This window comes from Panthera tigris, chromosome A2, assembly GCF_018350195.1.
Source record: "Panthera tigris isolate Pti1 chromosome A2, P.tigris_Pti1_mat1.1, whole genome shotgun sequence".
NCBI classification, from domain to species: domain Eukaryota; kingdom Metazoa; phylum Chordata; class Mammalia; order Carnivora; family Felidae; genus Panthera; species Panthera tigris.
The window spans coordinates 60074205-60095026 of record NC_056661.1 but is presented as its reverse complement, the minus strand read 5'-3'; the positions used below and the strand labels follow the sequence as shown (position 1 = coordinate 60095026).

General features: G+C 59.1%; 1 protein-coding gene across 1 annotated transcript in view; it reads left to right on the top strand.

Moving 5' to 3' along the window:
- Positions 1-5387: 5387 nt before the first annotated feature.
- LOC102953708 overlaps positions 5388-20822 on the top strand; it is a 38075-nt gene continuing 22640 nt past the window's right edge. Inside the window, exons 1-8 of the mRNA XM_042977195.1 lie at positions 5388-5556; positions 5620-5797; positions 6975-7173; positions 11318-11493; positions 11937-12038; positions 14844-14968; positions 17110-17262; positions 19708-19817. Of these exons, the coding sequence (XP_042833129.1) occupies positions 5388-5556; positions 5620-5797; positions 6975-7173; positions 11318-11493; positions 11937-12038; positions 14844-14968; positions 17110-17262; positions 19708-19817 (1212 nt within the window). The remainder of the gene's footprint in view (positions 5557-5619; positions 5798-6974; positions 7174-11317; positions 11494-11936; positions 12039-14843; positions 14969-17109; positions 17263-19707; positions 19818-20822) is intronic.

The following is a 20822-nucleotide window of genomic DNA, read 5'->3' as shown; positions in this document are numbered from 1 at the left end:
TCATGAGGAGCCCCAGCTGGCTACACCCCAGGGACCTTGGAAGGGGCAGAACGAGCCTCAGACGCTGAGTTCAACTCGGGGAACGTTTGTTTCTTTCTGCCATTCCCGTTTTTAGTCCTAACACAGAGTGTCAACGAGTGTGTCGATCCTCCGGGGCCCTGAGGGGAGAGCAGGTGGCCTGGGGCCTTCTGTGTTTACTGAGACAGAGCGGGCAGGTGTGTGGGCCCCACAGGGATTTCAGTCCCACCAGGAAGGGAACCAAACGCTTCCTGGCTCCTTGAATTTACTCCCTTACTTCCCCATGCTGCTGTTGTAGTTCCCAGATAGAAGGTCGGGCTCGCGAAATACGTCTTGACGTTGTGGGCTCGGGGGTGCTCGTCCATGGTGGAGGTTTGGCTGAGTAACAAGCGGGCTCTATGGCTGAGTTGTGGTTTCACTAACTGCCATCACTAGGACACGTTTTCGGCCCGGTGTGAACCGCGACGTGTGTGTGGATCCACTGTGTGAACACCTGTCTTTCCCACAATTGCAGGAAGTCCTTCTGGCCTCAGCATCGGGGAGCAGCCAGAGGTGACCCACGACCCATACGAATTTCTTCAGTTTCCAGAACCTGCAGCCTCTGCAAAGAGCTAGCCTTGTAGATAGACTTCCGTTAGTTTTTTATTTTTTTATTTGTGTGTACAGAGTTTTTGTCGTGAGACAGAGACTTTCGTTTTGTCCCCTCTGGCGTGCGGGAAGCAGCCCCGGGGAGGTGGGGAGGTGTCTCTGGCATCATGTCAGCCACACGCGGATCCCATGTTTCTGTGGGTAGCCCCGTGAATCCTGGACAGTGGACAGCACACATACAGGTGTGTGACCGGGTGGGGTTGAGCCGTTGCACTTTGTCTCTTGAGCTTTGAGGGATCTGTAAAGCTCCTCTCTGTGGCTGGCCGGGACATACCATCCTGCCCCAGCTTCCTTCCCGAGCACCCCCTGGGAGGCAAGAGATGCCCACGTTGAGGGTCCTGTGTGCTGTTTGCCCTGCCCGCCCTCCCCGCAGTCCCCACATTTCCGAAGCAGGTCATGGTGGGGCTGCACCCTCCTGGCCTGGGATAGGCTCTGTGCTGGGCGAGGCCTGCCTTCTGCTGGAAGCTGACACTGCCCCCTGACGACAGTGATGTGCTGTGTCCATAGACTTTTTTAATCTGGTTGTGTTTACTGGATGCTTGTTTACATTTGCAAAATGTAGAGATCTCAATAAAATACAGAGCGATTGCATGTAATTGTTTGCAGCCCCATAGGTGTCCACTTCTTTGTTTGTTTTTTTTAATTTTCTTCAACGTTTATATTTGAGAGAGAGCACAAGAGAGGGAGGGGCCGAGAGAGAGGGAGACACAGAAACGGAAGCAGCTCCAGGCTCCGAGCTGCCAGCTAAGAGCCCGACATGGGGCTGGAACTTACAAACCGTGGGATCATGACCTGAGCCGCAGTCGGACGCTCAACCACCCTGAGCCCCCCAGGCGCCCCTGTAAGTATCCACTTCCAAGTGACTTTTCAGCAAGAACCTTTGTCACAGGAGGTCAGCAGCGTCCGTTCCGGCTGCTCACCCTCTCGCGTTTACTCTGTGTCTGGCCCCGTTCTCCGCCCGCAGTGTGTCTCTCTTACTCACCCTGCACAACTTCCAGGTGGCTTCCTTTTTGAAAACAGAATTGGAAGGGCGCCTGGGCGGCTCTGTCGTCTAAGCGTCCCACTCTTGATCTTGGCTCTGGTCATGATCTCCCAGTTCGTGGGTTCAAGCCCCATGTCGAGCTCTGTGCTGACAGTGCGGAGCCTGCTTGGGAGTCTCTCTTTCCCCCTCTGCTCCTCCCCTACTTGTACGCACGTGCGCACACTTCTTTCTCTCTCAAAATAAATAAACTTCAAAATATTAAAACAAAACAAGATTGGTGCTTCTGTCACCTCACAGGGCAGAGTGAATCCTGGGGGAAGGGGGTATGTGTGACGGAGGCAGTGGACAGCACGACGTCCCCCGGCCCACAAGTGCCACGGGGTGGGCCAGCCCTGCTACCACTGCCTGCTGCACTGGTAGGGCGCCTTGGGAACCTCAGGAGAAGGGGAGCAAAACATTGCATAGCTGAGGCGTCAGGAAGCCGTGGCAGGTGCCAGCAAAGGAGCAAGTCCCCAGGAGGACAGACCCCACGGTCAGGCTGCTCCTTCCTGGGTGTGTCACACACAGCCGTGAAGGGGGGACCTGGGGCTTGGGGCGCCTCCCTGGGCTTGCTGCCCCAGGAAGCTGGCAGGATCCAGGTCAGAACCCACAGGTGCTCTTGGTGGTCAGAATAACTGGGGGCAGGTGGCCTGAGAGGGGGAGTGTCCCTCAGAGCCACAGTGGCCACGTGTCAGCCACGGGTGCATGGGAGCACCACAGCACCTCAACCATGCTTTTGACTCTCCAGGAAGGGGCTGTCTGGGCAGACAGTGCCAGGTGATGGGGGTCCAACTTGCTGCCTTTTCTGTGGGAAGCCACACTCCAAACAAGACCAGTGAGATGGAGAGTGTACACATGTGTGAGTGTTGCACGCTTGTGCAGTCTCGTATGTGCATCTGTGTGCACATGAGTACGTGTGACATGTGAGCATATGTGTGAGCACGCGTGTGCACATGTTTATTCTGGTGCACGGGTGTGCACATGCACATTGTGCTAGTGCATGTGTGAGCACGTGTGTGAGCACGTGTGTGAGTCAATGCCCGTACACGTGTGAGCACATGTGTTGACGTGTGTGTGTTGGTGCCTGTGTGTATGCACGTGAGTGCCAGCGCCTACCTGTCCCGCACTCCCACCTCACTCCTCCGCCATCCCTGCCCCTAGCCCCAGTGCTGATCCTTTGGGGGTTGGGTGCTTAGGTGTGTGCACAGCGGGATTGCAGCAGGCCCGTAACAGGGCTTGTGAATGACCTTCCTGTCAGGCAGGTTGAGGATCACACTCGGTGGAGTGCTCTGTGCACCCTAAAACTAGGGGGGAGTCTGTGTTGAGGGAAGGGGACACTGGGCTGCAGTAGAGGGGACAAGAGTGGGTTGCAGAGTGGGGCCCACAGAGTGGGGCCCACAGCACAGAGTGGGGCCCATTAGAACTTTAGGGCATGCAGTTGTGCGTGGGAAAAGTCCTGGTTGTCCCGGGCGGGGGTTACGGCTCTGGTTTTTAGTCTGTTTCTTAGTGTTGTAGCTTCTGAAGTTTTTCTCATGGAGCGAAGATGTCTCTTTTGGAGGCACATTTCTCATAGGTGTGAGTGGCTGAGGTCACCGTGGCTCCAGGTCAGCCAGGAGGCCCGACCACCTGCAGACTCGGGGGACCCCTGGGGTAGTGCCTCCCCTGCCCCACTCCCTGGTGCCTCTTTCAGGGTCTGCCGAGTGGAGGGGTTGAGGCCACAGGCCCCAGAAAAAACCCCAGCGAGGGGCCAGCAGCCTGCACACAGGCGTATCTGGGGAAGCCCGTTCTATGCAGAAGGCCGAGAACTTGCTCGTCTTCATTTACCGAAAAGCACTTTCAAGCGCTGTAAAGACTAAACTTTGCCGCAGCTTGAGCTCTGCCAGTGGGAGTGGTGGCCTCACAGCCAGCACTCACATGCCGTGTCAGACGTGGCGGCTCAAAAGTGAGTGCACTGTGGGAGGCCTGCACTCTGGTGGGTGCCCTGCCCTGAACTTGAACTGTGTTCAGTTACTGGCATCTCCCACCATCCGCGGCCTCTGCTGTGCCGATGGCTGGGCTCTTGGGGGTCTGAGACCCTGGTCAAGCAGCCTGTCGTCTGCCCTGGGTCTCTGGTGGCATGTTGGCCTGGCCCAGGGTAGCGCTGTGGACAGTGGTGGCTGGCAGGCCTGGGCACGGGATTCCCTGGGATGTGGTTCCAGGTGGAGGTTAGCACGCAGAGCTGTGCGGGCCCCAGCCCGGGACTGCCCACAGGCGGGTGCTGGTGTGCAGGGCCCATAAGGGGCAGCCGCTCTCCCCTCCCCCGCCCGGCCACCGGCCTCCAGCACCCTCATTCCCTGCGGCCCCTCATCCTGGGCCCCATCTCCTCTCGCCCGCCTGTGGTCAGACAAAGCTGCCAGGATCAGCGTCCCTATCATCCCCAGGGACTCTTTGCTCCTGAAGATCGCTCCGCATGGTGTGTTGGGCCAAAGGGGGTACGTGTTGAGGACGTGGAAGCCCAGGTAGTCAGGCTGGATGTAGGAATGACCCAGACCAGAAGTTGGCCCTGCCCTGGCCACGGGGGCCTTCTCTGCAGGGTGTCCCCAGCTGGCTGTGGGGGCCCCGGGCCTTCTCTACAGGGTGTCTGTAGCTGGACCCGCCCTGCCCCCCATTGGCTGTGGGGGCCCCAGGGTGGGGCCGGCCCTGGCTTTATGAGGCGCCTTGGGCTCCATCATTGCCACGGCAACTGGGCCTTTGTTGTTTCTCAGGCCTGGGCCGAGTGAGACTGTGATCCTCAGTCCTGCCTGGACTGTTAACCAGGAAGGAAGTGGAGCGGGTTCTGTCTCCCAGTGAGGTAGGTGTCTCCTGCTTCTACTGTGACCAGAGAACTCAGAAGCACAACCTGTGCGCATCCCCAAGCAGGACACAGAATGAAATAATGATTCAGGGGCTGTCAGGACCTGTGTCAGGTTTCAGAAGGTCACGTTTGCCAGGCTATGATATCATAAACACGCAGGTGCGCCCAGGACGCCCTGTTCAGAGAGCATGGTGTGACGGTGTCTGTCTGGCAGGGGGCAGGGTCACCGTCCACAGTCACACTGGGCCAGTGCAGCAGCCTCTGCTCGAAGCTTCTGTGAGTCGGCCATGTTTGTGTTGGGGACGTGGAGGTGACGACGGCCTTGTGGGAGCATTGCGGCTCCAACACATCTCACACCAAAACCTGGACTAAACCCTTAGGAGTAACGAAAAACGAATGTCAGGAACTGAGCTTGGGCTAAGAGGGGACCCAGGCCCCACCGAGTCTGCCCAAGAGGGAGATCGTTAGGTTCCTTTCCTGCAGGCTGAATCCAGGGGAACAGTCCTGGCATTTGCGGAAGGAGTAGACAGGGGCCTGGCTCAGATCTGGTGGGGGTGGGGGGGTGGTTAGGAGGTCGTCTAGGGAGTGACACCAGCACAGGCTCCAAAGGCAAGAGATGGCCATTGGCGGAGGGGGTGGGGAACGACGTGGCTCCAGGCCGAGGAAATAGCACGAGAAAGGTGAGGAACGAGAAATGAGTCGAGAAATCTTGCGTGCCTATGCTGTGTGTGTGTGTGTGTGTTTGTGGTGTGTGTCTATGTTGCGTGTGTGTCTTGTGTGTGTGCTGTACGTGTGGTGCATGTGTATGTCTCTGTGGTGTGTGTTCCACATGTATATGCGCTCTATGGTGTATGTGTGTGGTACGTCATGTACGTGGTATGTGAGGTGTGTTGCGTGTGCACGTGTGTTCCGTGTGTGGTGTGTGAGCGTGAGCACGTGGATGGACGTGTCCGCACGGGTGTCTTGTGCACACACGGAGCCCACGTTAACTGTGCCGTCTGGTCTCGGCAGGAGTCAGGAGCCCATGCGTTTGTTGGTAACTGTGTATTTGTCCTGGTGAGAACTGCTGGAATCTTCTGAGACTGAAAAACCGAACCAGATTATCCAAGGGGGTGTTGGAGCCGAACACCTGCCCCACCAGGGGGCCCGGGGCGAGGCCCCTGCTACCACCTGCAGCTGTTCTCTCCACACCCCCCGGCTCACCAGAGCCCACGTGACTACGGAGCCTGTGGGGCCCGACTTTGGTGGCGCCCACCACAGCCACTCCTGGTGACTGGGTAAGTGTGCACCTCCCGCTGCGGCTACTTGGGCCGTGTGCGTGGTTGTGACCTCACACTCATGGTGCTGTGGTCCTGCCCCAGGGACCAAGGCTGCGCTCACCCTCCGTGGAGTGTTGCTCTTGGTGCCACTTTGAGATTGGCTGCAGGGAAGCTTTCGGGGGGCCTCCGAGGAGTGCTACTGCGGTGCCCCCACACGTGCACTCTCGGTCCCATGTTCCTGTGACACTTTGGCTGTCTCTGTTCGGGTTCAAAGTACTTTCAGAACTTGAAAACTCGCTCTGTTTCAAGTCTTACCAAATCCAATGCCAGCTGCAACCTCAGTGTTTCCACATGTCAGTGATACCATTTCTGTCCTGGGAAGCCCCGTAGGATGTGGCCCACCCTTGCCTTCCTCGGGCTCCTGGGCTGACATGCGCCCTCCCGTGCCTTCCCTGTGCCCTCGTGTCCTCTCCGCACCTCCTCGTTCCTTCGACAAGATAAGTGCTGTCTCCACTGCCATCCTCCATGGCACTTCCAATTTCTCCCACGTCCCTGCTTCACACTCCCTGTGCCAAGGTCTGTGGTTACACCCTAGAGTCCAGCTCCCCGTTTTATGGGGTTTGGTTTTCAGAAGCATCCTTCCCATTGGCCGGTACTTCCATCCAAATGTTGTTTTCGTGCGGGAATTGTGTCGTTTGTAACACAGGGTGCCTTTCTGTGCTCCAGCCCCCGGGGTGCTGGCCTCGCCGTCCATGTGGGATGGTCTCTGTGGTCCCCCAGGGGTCTCACTGATCAGGTAAGCCCTGCCTGGCCCCACACCCCGAGAAGAGTGGCAGAAATCCGCCCTAATGAGGCAAAGTCCGCAGGACCCTCGGCTCTGCCGGGGGCAGCTGTGATGTGGCTCACCTTCTCCAACGGACTGACACCTGGCCAGAAGTGGCCACGGCTCCCTCCCAGCCCCTCAGCTCGACCTGGGTGTCCCCAGAGTGCCCAGAGACCCCAGAAGCCCCTTGGTCAGCAGGCCTTTGTTCTGGAGCAGGATCGTCCTCAAGGGAAACTTGCAGAAGATTTCCTGAGGATTTCAGCACACAGAAGTGTCGCGTGGTCATAGGGTCTGCTTTTCCTGCAACCTTTTCCTCGGTGTCCCTGGGGGTGGGGGTGGCCCTCCACCTGTCTTGCAGATGGATCTGTGCAGCTGGTGCCAGAGAGGGGCCCCTCGGGAAGCCAGCAGGAAACCGGCCTCGCCCCGCCACTGGTCCAGAGTGAATGGCTGGTCGTGGCCCCTGCACACCTTCCAGGTGGTGGCCTGGACCATACTGTTCATCTTGGCCTTCAGCAACTTCTGTATCTTCGTCCCCTTGCTGCCACCTAACTGGAACTTGATCATGTATGGTGTATCCTTCACTGTGGGAGCAGTGCCTGCTGTCCCAGGGAGGCTCCCCACGGGCCCTGCCCCAGATCTGGCTCGGGGCCCTGCCATGCCTACCAGCCCCCACACCTGAGTCACCCACGGGTCCGCACCCTGTTCTGCGACCCCACTCCCCCTCTTTACCCCAGACACCCGCCATGGCCACGCTGCCTGAAATCTTACGTTTGTTCTCTGTGTGGCTCACTGGCTTGGGGCTGGGGCTAAAAGCACAGGAGTGTCTGCTGCTTGCCTGCTGTCAGTGCAGGGAGAGCACGCCTGGGGTCCAGGGTCTTTGGGGTGAGGCAGGCAGCCTGGACGACAGGAAAGGGTCGCAGAGGGGTCACAGGGCTGGCTCAGAAACTGAAGGCTGAGTCCCAGGGATTCACATGGCGTTCGTTCTCAGGGTCTGGGGTGCCCCATGCAGGCCCCACTTGTCTGCAGGTCTGCAGTGGGGTGGGTCAGGCTGGCTGGTGGGGGAACCACGCCAGGGGTGCAAGGAAGACACCGATTATAACCGTGTCCCTTCTTGCAACAAGTGAGTCTGGTGGAGGGTGTTGGCCGGGCCTGGAGTGGCCGAGGCCAGAGAGAAAACCTGCCAGCTGCTAGGAGCCACACAGTGGGGACTGTGAACCCCGTGGTGGCCTTGAAAGGAGGTTCCAGACATGTCACCAGAGTAGGCTTCAGGCCAGGTAGGCAGGCATCAGGGACGCACTTGGGGCTGACGCGCAGGCCCCGTGGTGGAGCGTGGCAGGTGCAGCCGAGTGCTCCTCCCCTGGCCAGGCGGGCATCGCCAGCCTAGCCCCCTCCTCACACCTCACTCTGTGAGTGACGGACCTCAGTTCTGCCAGCGCATCCGTGCTCCGGGGGCCACCGCTGGCCAACCCCACCAGTGAGCCTGGGCGTCCCCCATGGCCTGATGTGCAAGCCTGCTGCCCCCTGCCCAGCGCCACGCAGCCCCTGATCTGGCCGGCCTCCCCCTGTGGGGCCCTCAGGGTGTCTGATCCAGCGGCACAGAGCCGGGAATGTGGGTCCTGTGTGTCTGAATGCAGCTGCCCCACTTCTAGGCCTGTGGCCCAGGGTTGGCGACGCTAGGTGGGGCCTCCAAAGCCAACATCCCACGCCCCACATCACCCCGTGTAACTTGTGTCTTTCACACACAAGAGGATGGGCAGAAGTCGGCCAGCCTTGTAGATTTCTCCACTGGTCCCCAAAACCTGCTTTGTTGGGTTTTTTAAATCCAGAATCCAGTCACAATTCACGCTTTGCATGTGGCAAGGGGTCTCCTCTCTCTGTCCCAGCACAAAGGCCTGCAGTGCCTGACCCACGACTTCCTGGTCAGAATGGCACTCTCACTGGGACTCACACCACAGCGAAACATCTCCCAGTTCTGAGAGGGAGCCCTCTCTCGTTCTGGGACCAGAAGCCCTCAGTGTCGGCAGGGGCCAGCTCCGGGGAGGGCCAGTTCCTGGCCTCCTTGCAGCCTCCAGCTTCCCCTCTATCTGTATCCTAACCTCCGTCCCTGACCGTGGGTTTGTTTGCGTTCTGGGTTCTAATCCGTTGTCTCCCTTCTCCCTTCGCTGTGGCTCAGCCTGTTCTGGGGCCTTCTCGAGCTGCCTCATGTCCTCTGTGCAGGGAGCACTCTGAGAACTCACCTGCTTTTGGGCCCAGAGGGCGCCCTGAGCTCACTTGCACACCCTTTCTCCCAGGAGCCCCTGGCTGGCCCCAAGTCTCAGGTTCTGGCTGTCTTCCTTTCCCCCAGGCTCCGAAGCGCTTGGCCACCGGGGGGGGGGGGGGGGGGGGGGGGGCGCCAGCGTCATTCGGCGCTGCAGGGGCTGCTGCCCCAGGAGGGAAGGCAAGGTCTCGGTTGCACCTCCAGAAGACAAAGCAGAGGAGGCGGACCCCTGGTTCCCTGCTGACCTCAGAGGCCAGCTTCCCCCACCGCCCTGCCCCTGTGAAGGGCCCAGAGGGTCCCTGTGCTGAGGGATTGGCCTCTGATGTGACCCGTCTTAGTCCCAGGGCCTGCGCCATGGCCAGGCAAAACCCCTGGTTAGGTTAGCCTCAGTGACTGCAGGGCTGGTGGCGGGTGGTGGGAGCTCTGGGGGGCGCCTCACCCCTTCCTGCCGCAGAACCTGAAGGACCCGAAAGGAAGGTCAGGAGGGCATGTGTCCTGGGCTGGCGGAGCTGTGTTTACCAAACACAGATTGTCTCTAAGGGATGAGGCCTCGAGGGCAGGGCCTGGCCTTCTGCATCTGGAGACCTCCTACCCTGTCCCTTTTACTTTTATTATTATCTGCAACCTGAGAGACACCCATAACCAGGGCATCTGAATGTGGGGGCAGAACTTTGGTGTGGTGCCCACCTGCTGACACTTCTCAGCCAAGTGGCTGATGGTGTGAACGGCCAGGCAAAACGCGGTGGCCTTTTGCTCACCCGTGTCACTCCCACGGGTGACCTGTCATGAACCTGTGTTCGTGCTTAAGAGGGCTTGCCTACCACATGGCAGGGGGCTGCCCCTCTGTTCCTGGGGAACACGTCCTGGGAGTGGCCTGGCCACGGCACCTGCAGGGTTGGGACATGTGGGGAAAATCAGGCTCAGGTCAGGGGCCTTGCTGCCTCCAGTTTGAGGCTATAGTGTAGACCACGCTGCCCCTACAATGTCTCCAAGGGCCCCAACGCCTCAGTCCCTCCCCCATACTTTGCCTGCCTATTTCTGATGCGACAGAGGAAGGGGCCTTCCTGTTGCACCTCTTGTCCTGGGCCGGACCCCTCTGCTCAGGACCTGCTCCCGCTGCCCCAGTAACCACACAAACAGTGCTTGCCTCCAGCCAGCGCCTCAGGCTTCAGGGAATAGGTGCAGGGAGATGGCATACCAGCACTGTGTTGGTGTCTCCAGCTGTGATGGCAAAGCCTGACCAGACCCCTGACCACCCGGCCACGGCCCCATACCCTGAATGGGACAGCAGAGCAGGGGAGGCTCAGGCCTTACCCAGCCCTGCAGGGTCCGGTGGCCACAGGAAGGGCCTTGGTGTCACCACAACCCTTATGTGGCACTGAGGGATCTGGTCAGTCTCGTGCCCCCGTGCAGGTCCCCCAGGGCCCGGCTGGTTCTCAGCCACCCTTCCACTCACCCCTGGCCTGGGCACCAGCTTCCTGGGCTGATCCTCGTGGCCCTCAGCTCATTCTCATCTGCCCTCCTCCTGCCCTCCTCCCCCAGCAGGGCTGGGTCCCCATCGCCTCCATGCCTTCATCTGGCAGCCTGAGCCCTGGGTCTGCACGTGGTGCCTAGAGGCTGGAGGGCGAGGGAGGAATGAGCGATTTGGGCCAGAAGCAGCCTCCCACTCAGGCTAGTGCATTGTGGAGGCAGGACCCCGCCTGTCAGCTCCAGGCTGTTCAGAGGCGGAAGCAGAGGCTGCTGGCAGGTCTGAGGAGGACCCCCCCAAAGGGCTTCCCGCAGGACTGAGCAGTAGCCCCAACCCCCTGCTCCGAACCCCCACCCCTGTCAAATCCCGGCAGAACCCCGTGCACCCATGGCCTCGCCTCCCAGGCTGGGTCATTTCCCCCTACCACACCCGGGAACCCAACCTGTAAACCCTGAGCCCTCCCATTCAGCACTGGTCCTGGGAAGCAGGGCAGGGCTGACAGGGAGGCGGCTTCCACCTCTTCTGTTTGGTTTCCAAGGGGACAGACAGTGTGTTGGTCCCGAAGGGGAAGATGAGGGTGGGAGCCCGGGGACTGGTTTTACCCTGGGTGCCACGGCGGGAGTGGGTGCCAGAGAGCCTGAGGGGCCTAGGGGCGAGGAGAGACAACAAGATGGGACCCAGACAGACCGTGCAGACTGGCCGTGTGAGCCCTCCCTGCTCCCCTCCTTCATTTTTTGATGATACACCGTCTTCTTCCCCCGACACACGTGCTCTGAGCATCTCTGCTGCCCAAAGAACCCTCACGACTTCGGCACCCAGCATGGTGGCCGCTGGCCCCTGAAGGCCTTCCCTTGCTGCCTTGGTGAAGCGCGGGGTCCACACCCTCAGGCCGTAAGCAGGCGCCTCCAGGGTCCTGCTTCTAGTTTGAGCGGGCACCTTCGCCGTGTTGACCAGGCCTGCCTGCACGTTCCTTGACACACTCACGCCCAGGTGACTGGTGGGCTTTTCTGTTTCCACTTCGTGGTCCACTTGCTTGGAATTTCCATCGATCCTGCTGAAACCAACGTACGGCTCAAGAAATACTTGGAGCCCATACCCACTTTTGACCCATCAAAACACACGCGTGTCATCGAGAACCAATATTGCCACCTGTGTGAGGTCGCCGTGTAAGTGCCCAGGGTGTGGGAGCAGGCAGCCCCGAGGGCACGGCCCCTGCCGTGTGGACCCATCCCCTCTCCGTGCTGTGCACAGGCAGGTCCTGCCCCGGCCTTTCTGTTTTCACGCAGCTGACCGGTGCTGCTTTCCTTGAATGACCAGCAGTGGCCCTGAGACATGCAGGACCCCTCACCCATCTAAGGGCTCAGATGAGTCCCAGCCCCCCCACCGGAACCCCACCTGGGCTAGTCAGAGCCCTGAGGGCTCAGCAGGCAGCCTGGGAGGGAGGCCTGTGGCTCAGGATGGGAGCTGGTGGCACAGTGTGGCAGGCGTGGCTGAGGGAAGATAACCCGCCTGGGGCCTGGTCTTCCCTGCCACCTGTCTCTCCTTTCTGACCCTGTCTTCCTCCCGCACATGCTGCTAACGGGCTGCTCATGTGAATTCTTCCTTCTAGGAGCCAGAAGGCTAAACACTGTGGGGCCTGCAACAAGTGTGTCTCTGACTTTGACCACCATTGCAAATGGCTTAACAACTGTGTAGGGGGCAGGAATTACAGGTGAGGGGCTGGAGGGGGAGGTCCGGGAGGGAGGGGCAGAGTCCTGGGGGAGGGAGAGGGAGACCAAGCAGGGAAGAGGGAAAAGGGCATTGCAGGGGCCGGGGGTGGGGAAGGGAGGAGGGACCTCGAAGTGGGGAGGGGTGAGGTCCTGGTGGAGAGAGAGGAGGTCCTTGGCAGGGGGGAGGGGTGGGGTGCTAGGGAAGGAGAAGGTGAAAGGACTGGGGGAGGGAGGGGGATTGGTCAGGGGGAGGGGTGAGGGGGCCTGGAGAGAGGGGTCCTGCAGGCTGGGGGCCTCATGGGTAAGAGGGTGAGGGCCACAGGCAGTGGGGGGAGTCACGTGCTGTCCCCAGCACAGCGGTCCTTAACGTCTTTCTGTTCTCCTTGTCTGGCTCTGAAATGTGTTGGCCTGGAGCCCCTTCCGAATGTGGAGGCCCAGCCCCATCCAGAGGGGCTCAGGCTGAGCTGACTTGTCCTTGACCTGCTCGCTGGCCTGGACCCGGGCGCTTTCTCCTGGGAGGCCATCAGAACACAGAGGATGTGGGTCGAGGCTGCACTGGAAGCAGGTGTTCAGTCCTGCACGGGCTTTGCCAGGACCCCATGTGCTAGGGCCCAGGCTGTGAGTGGCCAAGAAAGTCGCAGGGGCTCCCCCAGCTAGTTCAGAGTGGCCTTCGCCGGCTCATGGCGCTGCAAGGGGTTCCACTGCTCACCCACCACTCATAGCAGGTGTGCTCCGTGCAGCCTGGTCATGGAGCGTCATGGTCTGTGCTCTGTGCAGCCCAGTCCAGGAGCGTTGTGGTCTGTGCTCCGGGCAGCCTGGTTTAGGAGGGTTGTGCTCCATGCAGCCTGGTCCAGGAGGGTTATGCTCCGGGCAGCCCGGTCCAGGAGGGTTGTGGTCTGTGCTCTGGGAAGCCTGGTCTAGGAGCGTCGTGGTCTGTGCTCCGGGCAGCCCGGTCCAGGAGCGTCGTGGTCTGTGCTCCGGGCAGCCTGGTTCAGGAGGGCCATGCTCCGTGCAGCCCAGTCAAGAAATGCTCCACTTGTTCAGGCTTCAAAAGCATTGCTGCTTTGAGCAGAAGGAAATGCAAAGCCGTCATCATTAGAAAAGTCAAATGAGAATTTGACAAATTTCGCCCTCTCCACTACAGAGGAGGAGCCCCAGGCCAGCTGGAGTCGGGTGGGGGGGGCTGCCTCCTCACGGTAGCAGGGCTCTCTTCTCTCCCCCAGATGCTCCTCTTAAGGTCTTGGTGCCACAGGCTGGTCGCCTTGAGGTCTGGTCGGCTGTCTGGGATGGGCGAGGGTGTGTGGCCCTGCCACTGAGGAGGACCAAGCTGACCGGGCCCCACAGGGCACACAGGGTGGAGTTCCGAGGTCCTGACAGTGGCCTCCGGGCACAAAAGGCTGCAGAAGTTCCTGGTGGGGACGGCTGGGCCCCAGGAGCCCTCCTATCCACTGGGCAGTGGCAGCAGCAAGGAGTGTGTGCAGAAGTGAGGGAGGGCACCATGTGCGCGGGGGTCTTGGTGAGGGCATGGCCACCCCTGTCCACGTGGAGTCCCAGACTCCCTCCTGTCCCTTCCACCGTCAGGCAGAGAAAGCAAGAGGAAATGACTACATTTACAAGACGAGTTGGCCAAAACAGTTGGCAAAGTGTGATAAGCTCCTGAGAGGACGTGCCTTCACAGGGGAAGTGCCCGGACTGGGCGCTGAGGCACCACAGACGCAGGAGTCAGAGACGACAGCGACGTTTCTGGCCCCGAACATGCAGTTGGACAGGCTTTGGCCCTCACCCTGCCGGGAGGGCCGCCTCTGGCCTGGTGCCAGCAGCACCGGATGGCCGAGGGCCTTCTGCTGCGGGGTGGGCCCGTCGGCTGGAACAGCTGCACCGCACACCACAGGCTCCCTGGGAACCAGAGCCAGGTGTGGGGCCAGGTTTGTGCCCCCTGCACCTCGGGGACACACAGGACACGTGCCCTCCAGGGCCTTTGACAAGGGGCCACAATGCAGGCTGCCCTCCACATCCACATGACCCTTTGAGGACATTCTCGTTTTAGCTCTCTGCCTAAAGATGTGTTAAAAAAACAAAAACAAACCTCAAGATGTTCTGGAAAAGAATAATGGAGTCAGATAAATTTCAGCTGGATAAAAGACACTGCTGAAGATTGAAAATGCTAAAGAAACAGTTTCCTTAAATATCACCACGGTAGAAAGCCCAAAGGAAGACCTTGCAGCAGAAGATTATTCCAAGAATTGCTGACCAGAATTTAATTTTTTGATGGTTAGATTGTTCTCTGTGTCCTGAGCACAGGCAAGAGGACAGGAGTGATTCTGGTCTAATGCCAAAGCACAAGATGTCACTTGTGCACAGAAGTGTGCACAGGCCCCGGGAGGGTGTGTGGAGATGATGCACTGTGGGCCGCTGGCCGGCCAGGCGCCTGTCCCAGCACCCCTGCTTCCCCGACCTGCTGGGCTTCCATGCTTCTGGATGAAGCACAGCACCCAGGATCCCGTGCAACATGGGGGGCAGGGGTGGTGGTCCTGATCCCAACCCGGCAGAGCCCTGGTGAGCAGTGGCGGCGTGTGGAGGAAGCTGCGGGCAGCCCGACCCGCCTGGAGCCTCCGTGTACCCACCTGGGAGCCAGGCCAGGCCCTTCTCACTGCCGCGTGGGGGTGGGAGGGGGGCACAGAAACTGGAGGTGCCCTCAGGGCATCCCCTGGGGAGCTCGGGTGCCAGGAGACAGGAAGAAGGCTGGGCCTTGGGTTCGGGGTCAGGGGCACCTTGCCCAGCCCTGAGTCTGGCTCTGCCCCCCGCAGGTACTTCTTTTGCTCTTTGGTCTCCGCCTCGGCCAGCCTGCTCTGCCTGATCAGCATCCTGCTGTACATCTTCATCCAGTACTCAGTCAACCCGGAGGTGCTGCGCACTCATCCCCTCTATGAAGGTACGGGGCGGGGGGCCCTCTCTGGCATTGCTTTCTCTCGGGTCACTCGTGGTGGTAGCCTCTCCCTCCAGCTGTCTTTCAGGGAAAGCTCTCCTTCTGGGGGACGTCAGTCTGGCCCGCCCCTAGCTGGGTGAGCTGTGGGGCCGGGCAGGAGGGCAGCAGTCCCCCAGGGACCAGAAGGCAGGTTTGGGGCCCCGTGCCCATCACCCAGTAGTTGGTCTTGGCAGGGAGCAGGGTGGGGCGGGAGGGCAGGGCTGCCTGGGGAAGGTGCTGGGTGGTGTGTGGCTGCAGGTGTCTGCTGAGCGGCTCCAGGAACCTGGCCTTGGGAACACATGTGCCTCAAAGGTCTGTCCATCACTGCGCAACCCCGGGCCTGTGACCGTGACCTTATTTGGAGAGAGGGTCCTCCCAGATGTGATTAAGGATCCTGAGACGATCATGGGTTACCTGGCAATGTGTGGGATCCTGGATCCAGTGAAAACATCCTTATAAGAGACTGGAGGGACATGGCCACAAGCCAAGGGGTGCCTGGAGCCCCAGAAGCTGGAAGATCCAAGGACAGATCCTCCCCCATGGCCTCGGAGGGAGACGGGCCCTGCAACACCCTGACTTCGGGGCTTCATCTCTGCTGTTGAAACTGCCTGGTCTATGGCCATCAGTCACAGCAGCCCTGGACACTGACACAGGGAGAACCCCAAGCAGAGCACCTCATGTGTCTGTCCTGAGTGTTTGGGGACCTCAGCCCTCAGGGTTCAGAGCAAAGCTTCCTTTCCCGGTCCAGGCCTCTCTCCAGAGCACGTCACGGCCATGCCCTCTTCCTGGAAGGGCACCATGCCCTGTGCACCTTCATCCCAAGGCCTTCAGTGCACCTGGGCTGGATGAGCCCTGGTGGGATGGGCTATCTGACCTGCACCTGCTCCGGAGTGCATCCTGGATATTTCCATGGTAAAAGGGAACAGTGGGAGTCTCAGCGAGACCCGGCCCTGCTCAGCAGAAGAGCCGCCTGCGCTCTGCACACAACCAGCTGGAGGCCTCCGCCTGCCATCCTTCCTGACATTCCCCACACATGGCCTGAGCAGAGGGGCTGGCCGGTGACTGCCGCCTCAGAACAGTCACCGGTGGGCACTGGGGATTCCCTGCGAAGGTCCTCCCGGCCACGGGGCCTCTCATTGCCCCAACACACTCTGAAATGCGGCTCACACATGGTAAGCAGCAGCCTCAGCGCACCCGAGTTCCATAGCACGTGTCCTTACTTCCTTCCAATGTGGGCGTCGGCTGGGCCCTCGCTGCCACGCGCTGGCAGAACAGAGGGCAGCCTGGTCTCCGAAGGTGCTTCTCTCTGGGAACTTGCTCGCTCCAGAACCATCGTGGATGTGCTGCACATGAATGCCTGATGACTGAGGCAATCTCCTGGGTTTGCTGTTCCAGAAGATTCCATGGGGCTGCTTACCCGCCAGTTCCCTGGGGCACTTTGGTCTCATTGGTGGGAATTCATCAAGACATCACCGGCTAAGGGGACAAGCATGTGGCCAGCCACCCCATGGTACATCCAGCCTCATGCACACTGCGCTGCAGCCCCCAAGGCACACAGCGGGCCTGGCAGCCACTTTCCATGCCACGTAAAGGACTGGAATCAGTACCTCCCAGACTCTGTGGTGGGATGAGAGCATTTCAGCTGGATTCCATTTCCATGGGCCTGCCTGCAGATTCCTCAGTGCTTTCCTCACACCGAAGTTTGGAAGTGTCAACAGCCCTTGGGGCCCAGATGACCAAGTCCTGGAAATGTCCCAAGGCGCTGGCTACTGCCTTGCAGTTCCCTGTGAGGGCGGCTGACTGAGAACGGGGAGGGCCTGGCACAGTGGCATGGCCCTTGGGACAGGGTGGGGGTTCAGCCAGGCAGGGGGTCAGGCTCTGCAACCCGGACCCTTAGTTATCCTCTCCCAGCCTCACCTTCCAGACCCGTAAAGTGGGGCTGTGACACCCACCTCAGTCAGGGGGCTGCAAGGGCACCTGGGTGAGGTAGGGCACACACTGGGGTGGGGGAGGGGCTTCCTTGGGCTGCTCACCCTCCCCCACCTCCCAAGGAGGGGCTGGCCATGCCCCAGGTGCTGGATGCATGCATGTCTCCCTTGCCTCCGCAGGTGTCTCCAAGGACACTTGGCTGCTGTTCCTTCCTTTTTTCCCTGTAAAGACGAAGGCCCTGGTGGTCCTGGGCATTGGGGTGTTCGTCCTGCTGCTGTCTGCCCTCAGCTTCCTGCTGCCTGGATACCTGTTCATCTTCCACCTCTTCTTAAGTATGTGTCCTGACCCCCACTCCAGTCTTTGTCCCTTGCGTTCCCACATGGCCCAAGACAAGGTCTGCCGGCCCCTGCTAGAAACGAGCACATCAGACAAATGACAGGAAGAGACACCCCTAGAGGGACAGCAGGGCTCATTCTGCTCTGAGGCCTGCAGAGGACACGAGAGGGACTAGGAGTAAGTTAGATAAGGGAGCAGAACATGCGAGGCAGGAACAGGCACCATTAAAAAAAGAACAGGGGATTTAGAGAAGCACCAAGTCCTAACAATGAAAAATAGTGAGCCAGCGACAGGGTATCTGCTGACCCAGCTTGCTGCAGGGACACTGGCCGTTTCCTGGAGTCCACGCGGCACTGTGTGCAGCAGGCCCCACCACGCAGTGGCCCAGGGGAGGGCATGAATTCTCTCTGTGGCTTCTGCAAGGGAGAAGGTGGCAGCGGGGGCCCTATGTGGCTGCCAGAGCGGGTCTGGCACAGGGAGTGTCCTCAGCAGAGCCAGGGCCGGAATCAGCACCCGGAGCCAGAGGTGGGTCAGCCCAGGCCCTTATCCTAAAGCTTCCACTCACTGGCCAATGGGGACAAGGGTGAATTTGGGGACAGTGCCCCAGCTGCAGCATACGGTACAGCCAGCAGGTGGCAAGCTGGGCAGGTCCAGAAGTCCACTGCGGCCACTCAGGACAGACGGATGTGAGACTGGAGAACAGGTCCACGGGACAGATGGCCAATGGGAGATCCAGGCACAGGGACCTGGCACAGGCCCCAACCCAAGCAACAGGGAGGGTGGTGGTGCCACACTCACTGTGGGGGTAGGGGAGGGAGATGCACACGGAGCTTATGGCTCAAGGTGCTGTTTACAGGGTATTTGGACAGCAAAGCACAGACTTCCAGAAAAAGTTGGGATATTAGCTATTGTTATAATAAACTTACCCTGCTTGAAGTAACAGAGTTATCACCTTGCAGTCTCTGTGGGTCATGGGTTCAGCATAGCTTAGCTGGGTCCACTGGCCCTGCTCGGCCACAAGGCTTCCGCCAGGTGTGAGGAAGGGCTGTGGTCTCATCCGACTGGGACCCACGTTTAGGTTCAACACCAGGGTGTTGGCAGGCCAGTTCCTGGCCTCAGTTCCCCGTGAGTTGTTGGCTGGTGCCTCCTCCCACCAGGACACTCCAGCATGAGGGGGCAGCCGGCCTTTTGTAGCCCAGTCATGGAAGTGACGCCCCTCACCTCTTGTGCAAGGCGCTGGGGCCACCCACTCTCCAAGGGATGGCGTGACACAAACACCCTGAGGTGGGGGGTAGGGGCTGCTGGGGGGCCTGTCAGAAGCTGTGGGCAGCTGGATGCCTCTTTGAAGTTTGGGGGAAGGACATCCTGACACTGCAGCACGAGTGGAGTGCAGCATTGGTGAGGGCAAGACCTCCCAGGAAGATGCACAGATGTCTGGTACCAGCAGCAGGGGTGTGGGGAAAGCCGCCTCCACACAAGCGGGGGACAGAGCATCCCAAAGACCAGGGGCCCCGGGCTGCTGTGTTGATGCCTAGTGTCGCTGGAGGGGACACGGCAGACACTCATTCAGTGCACACCGCACTCTGGCCTCCCTCCCCAGCCACATCTCCTCTCGTTACTGTCAGATGAAGGTGTTTACTCAAAACTCAGGACGAGTGTGAGCTCTGGGGAACACACAGTGTGTACTTGCCACCTGATGGTGATGGCAGCCATCCCTGCAATCCCTGCCAGAGAACTAGTGTTTTCGCGAGCATGTGGCCAGATGCAAATTATGCCCTCACACAGGTTCTGGGGGAGGTGGGAGAACCAGTAAGAGCCAGGTGTAGTTCATCAGGAAGCCAAAGCAAACACAGACAGATGCCCTTGTACAAACCACCCAGGGAAGGGAACGGGCTCCACGCGGGTGTGGGGGGCAGCCCACCTTCCGTCTGCCCTTCCAGCTGCAATTAGGCTTCTGTGGGTGGCCCTTATCCCTTTCCAGAAATAATTAGAAGCCATCTGTCCTCGTGTTTGTTGGTTTTAGGGAGAGAAGTGGGAGGATTGGTGCGTCTGCTGAAGCAGGCACAGAACCCGTTTCGTGGACGGTGCTGTCTGTTGACAGACTCGGGTCTCAGATGTCCTTTCAATGACCTGGGGTGCTTCTGCCACAGTGCCGGAGCCAGCATCCGGGTCCACACTGGCTTTGTGGGCCTGGAAGGCTGCAGGGTAGCTGTTCCTGGGACGGGGCGCCAACAGCCTTGGGGCTGTGACGAGCTACTGCTTGCCTCCCACAGGCCAGGTGGGCCCCGGGGTGGCCATGCAGCAGCCCCCCAGCGCCCCAGGTTAGGAGGCAGCTCCCGGCACCCTGGGGGGGAAGCCCTGGAAGACCGGGTTGTGGCCTGTGGGCCACTCTGCCCGCTTGCGTAATTGTAACTGCCTGTTTCTGCCTTTCTCCTCTCTAGTGTTCAAGAAGTTGAGCACATATGAGTATGTGATACAGAACCGCTATCAAAATATTCCAAAAGTTCCAGCAGGGAGGAAAGAGCTGTCCTTCAAAATAAGCATGCCACAGGTATCGGGTGCCCCTCTGCTTCACCATCTGCGCTATCCAGGCCTGGGGCAGCGCCCAGTGTCACCTTGCAGCTGGAACTTCTCACAGTCCTTTGCTTCTGTGTTGGCACAATTCTCTGATTCCGTGTGTGTGTGTGTGTGTGTGTGTGTGTGTGCACGTTGTGTGATGCAGTGCAGGTGTATGTGTGTATGTGTATGTGGTGTGTGTGATGCAGTGTGCGTGTGTGCGCATGTGTTTGGTGTGAGATGCACTGCATGTTTGCACGTGTGAGTGCATGATGTGTATAATGTGATGCACGTGTGTGGTTGTGTGTGCATAGTATGTGATGCAGTGCATGTGTGTGTGGTTGTGTGTGTGTGTGTGTGTGTGTTTAGTGTGAGATACGGTGTGTGTGTGTGACCGAGTACATGTGTGTGATGCAGTGCATGTGTATGTGTGCATGTGTACATGGTGTGTGTGATGCAGTGTATGTGTGTGTGTGCAGCGCAGTACATGTGTGTTTGGTGTGTGGTGTGCATGTGTGTTATATCATTTGTACGTTCACTGTCCACAGAATCAAGCCAGCAGGGCTGACTCCTTTTAGGCCCATATATTAATGCAGCTGTTTCTCATCAAAATTAAGAACATTTGCTTTTCAAACGAGCACCATTAAGAAAATGAAAACATAAGCCAAAGGCAGAAATATTTGCAAATCATATACTTGTGCCCAGAATATATAAAGAATTCAAAATTTAATTATAAGAAAAATGACCCAGTGTTTTAACTTTTTAAATGCGCAAAAGATTTGAACCAACTGTTCACCAAGGAGGATCCACGGTGGCAGATAAGCACATCGACATCACTTACCATTAAGAAAACACAAAACCACAGTAAGATACCATTACACACCCAGTAGAATGGCTATAATCAAAAGAACCAATAATAAAAAGCGTTGGTGAAGCTGTAGATCGAAAGGCTCCTACGTTACTAGTGCAGATACCAAATTATATCACTTTGATCAGCAGT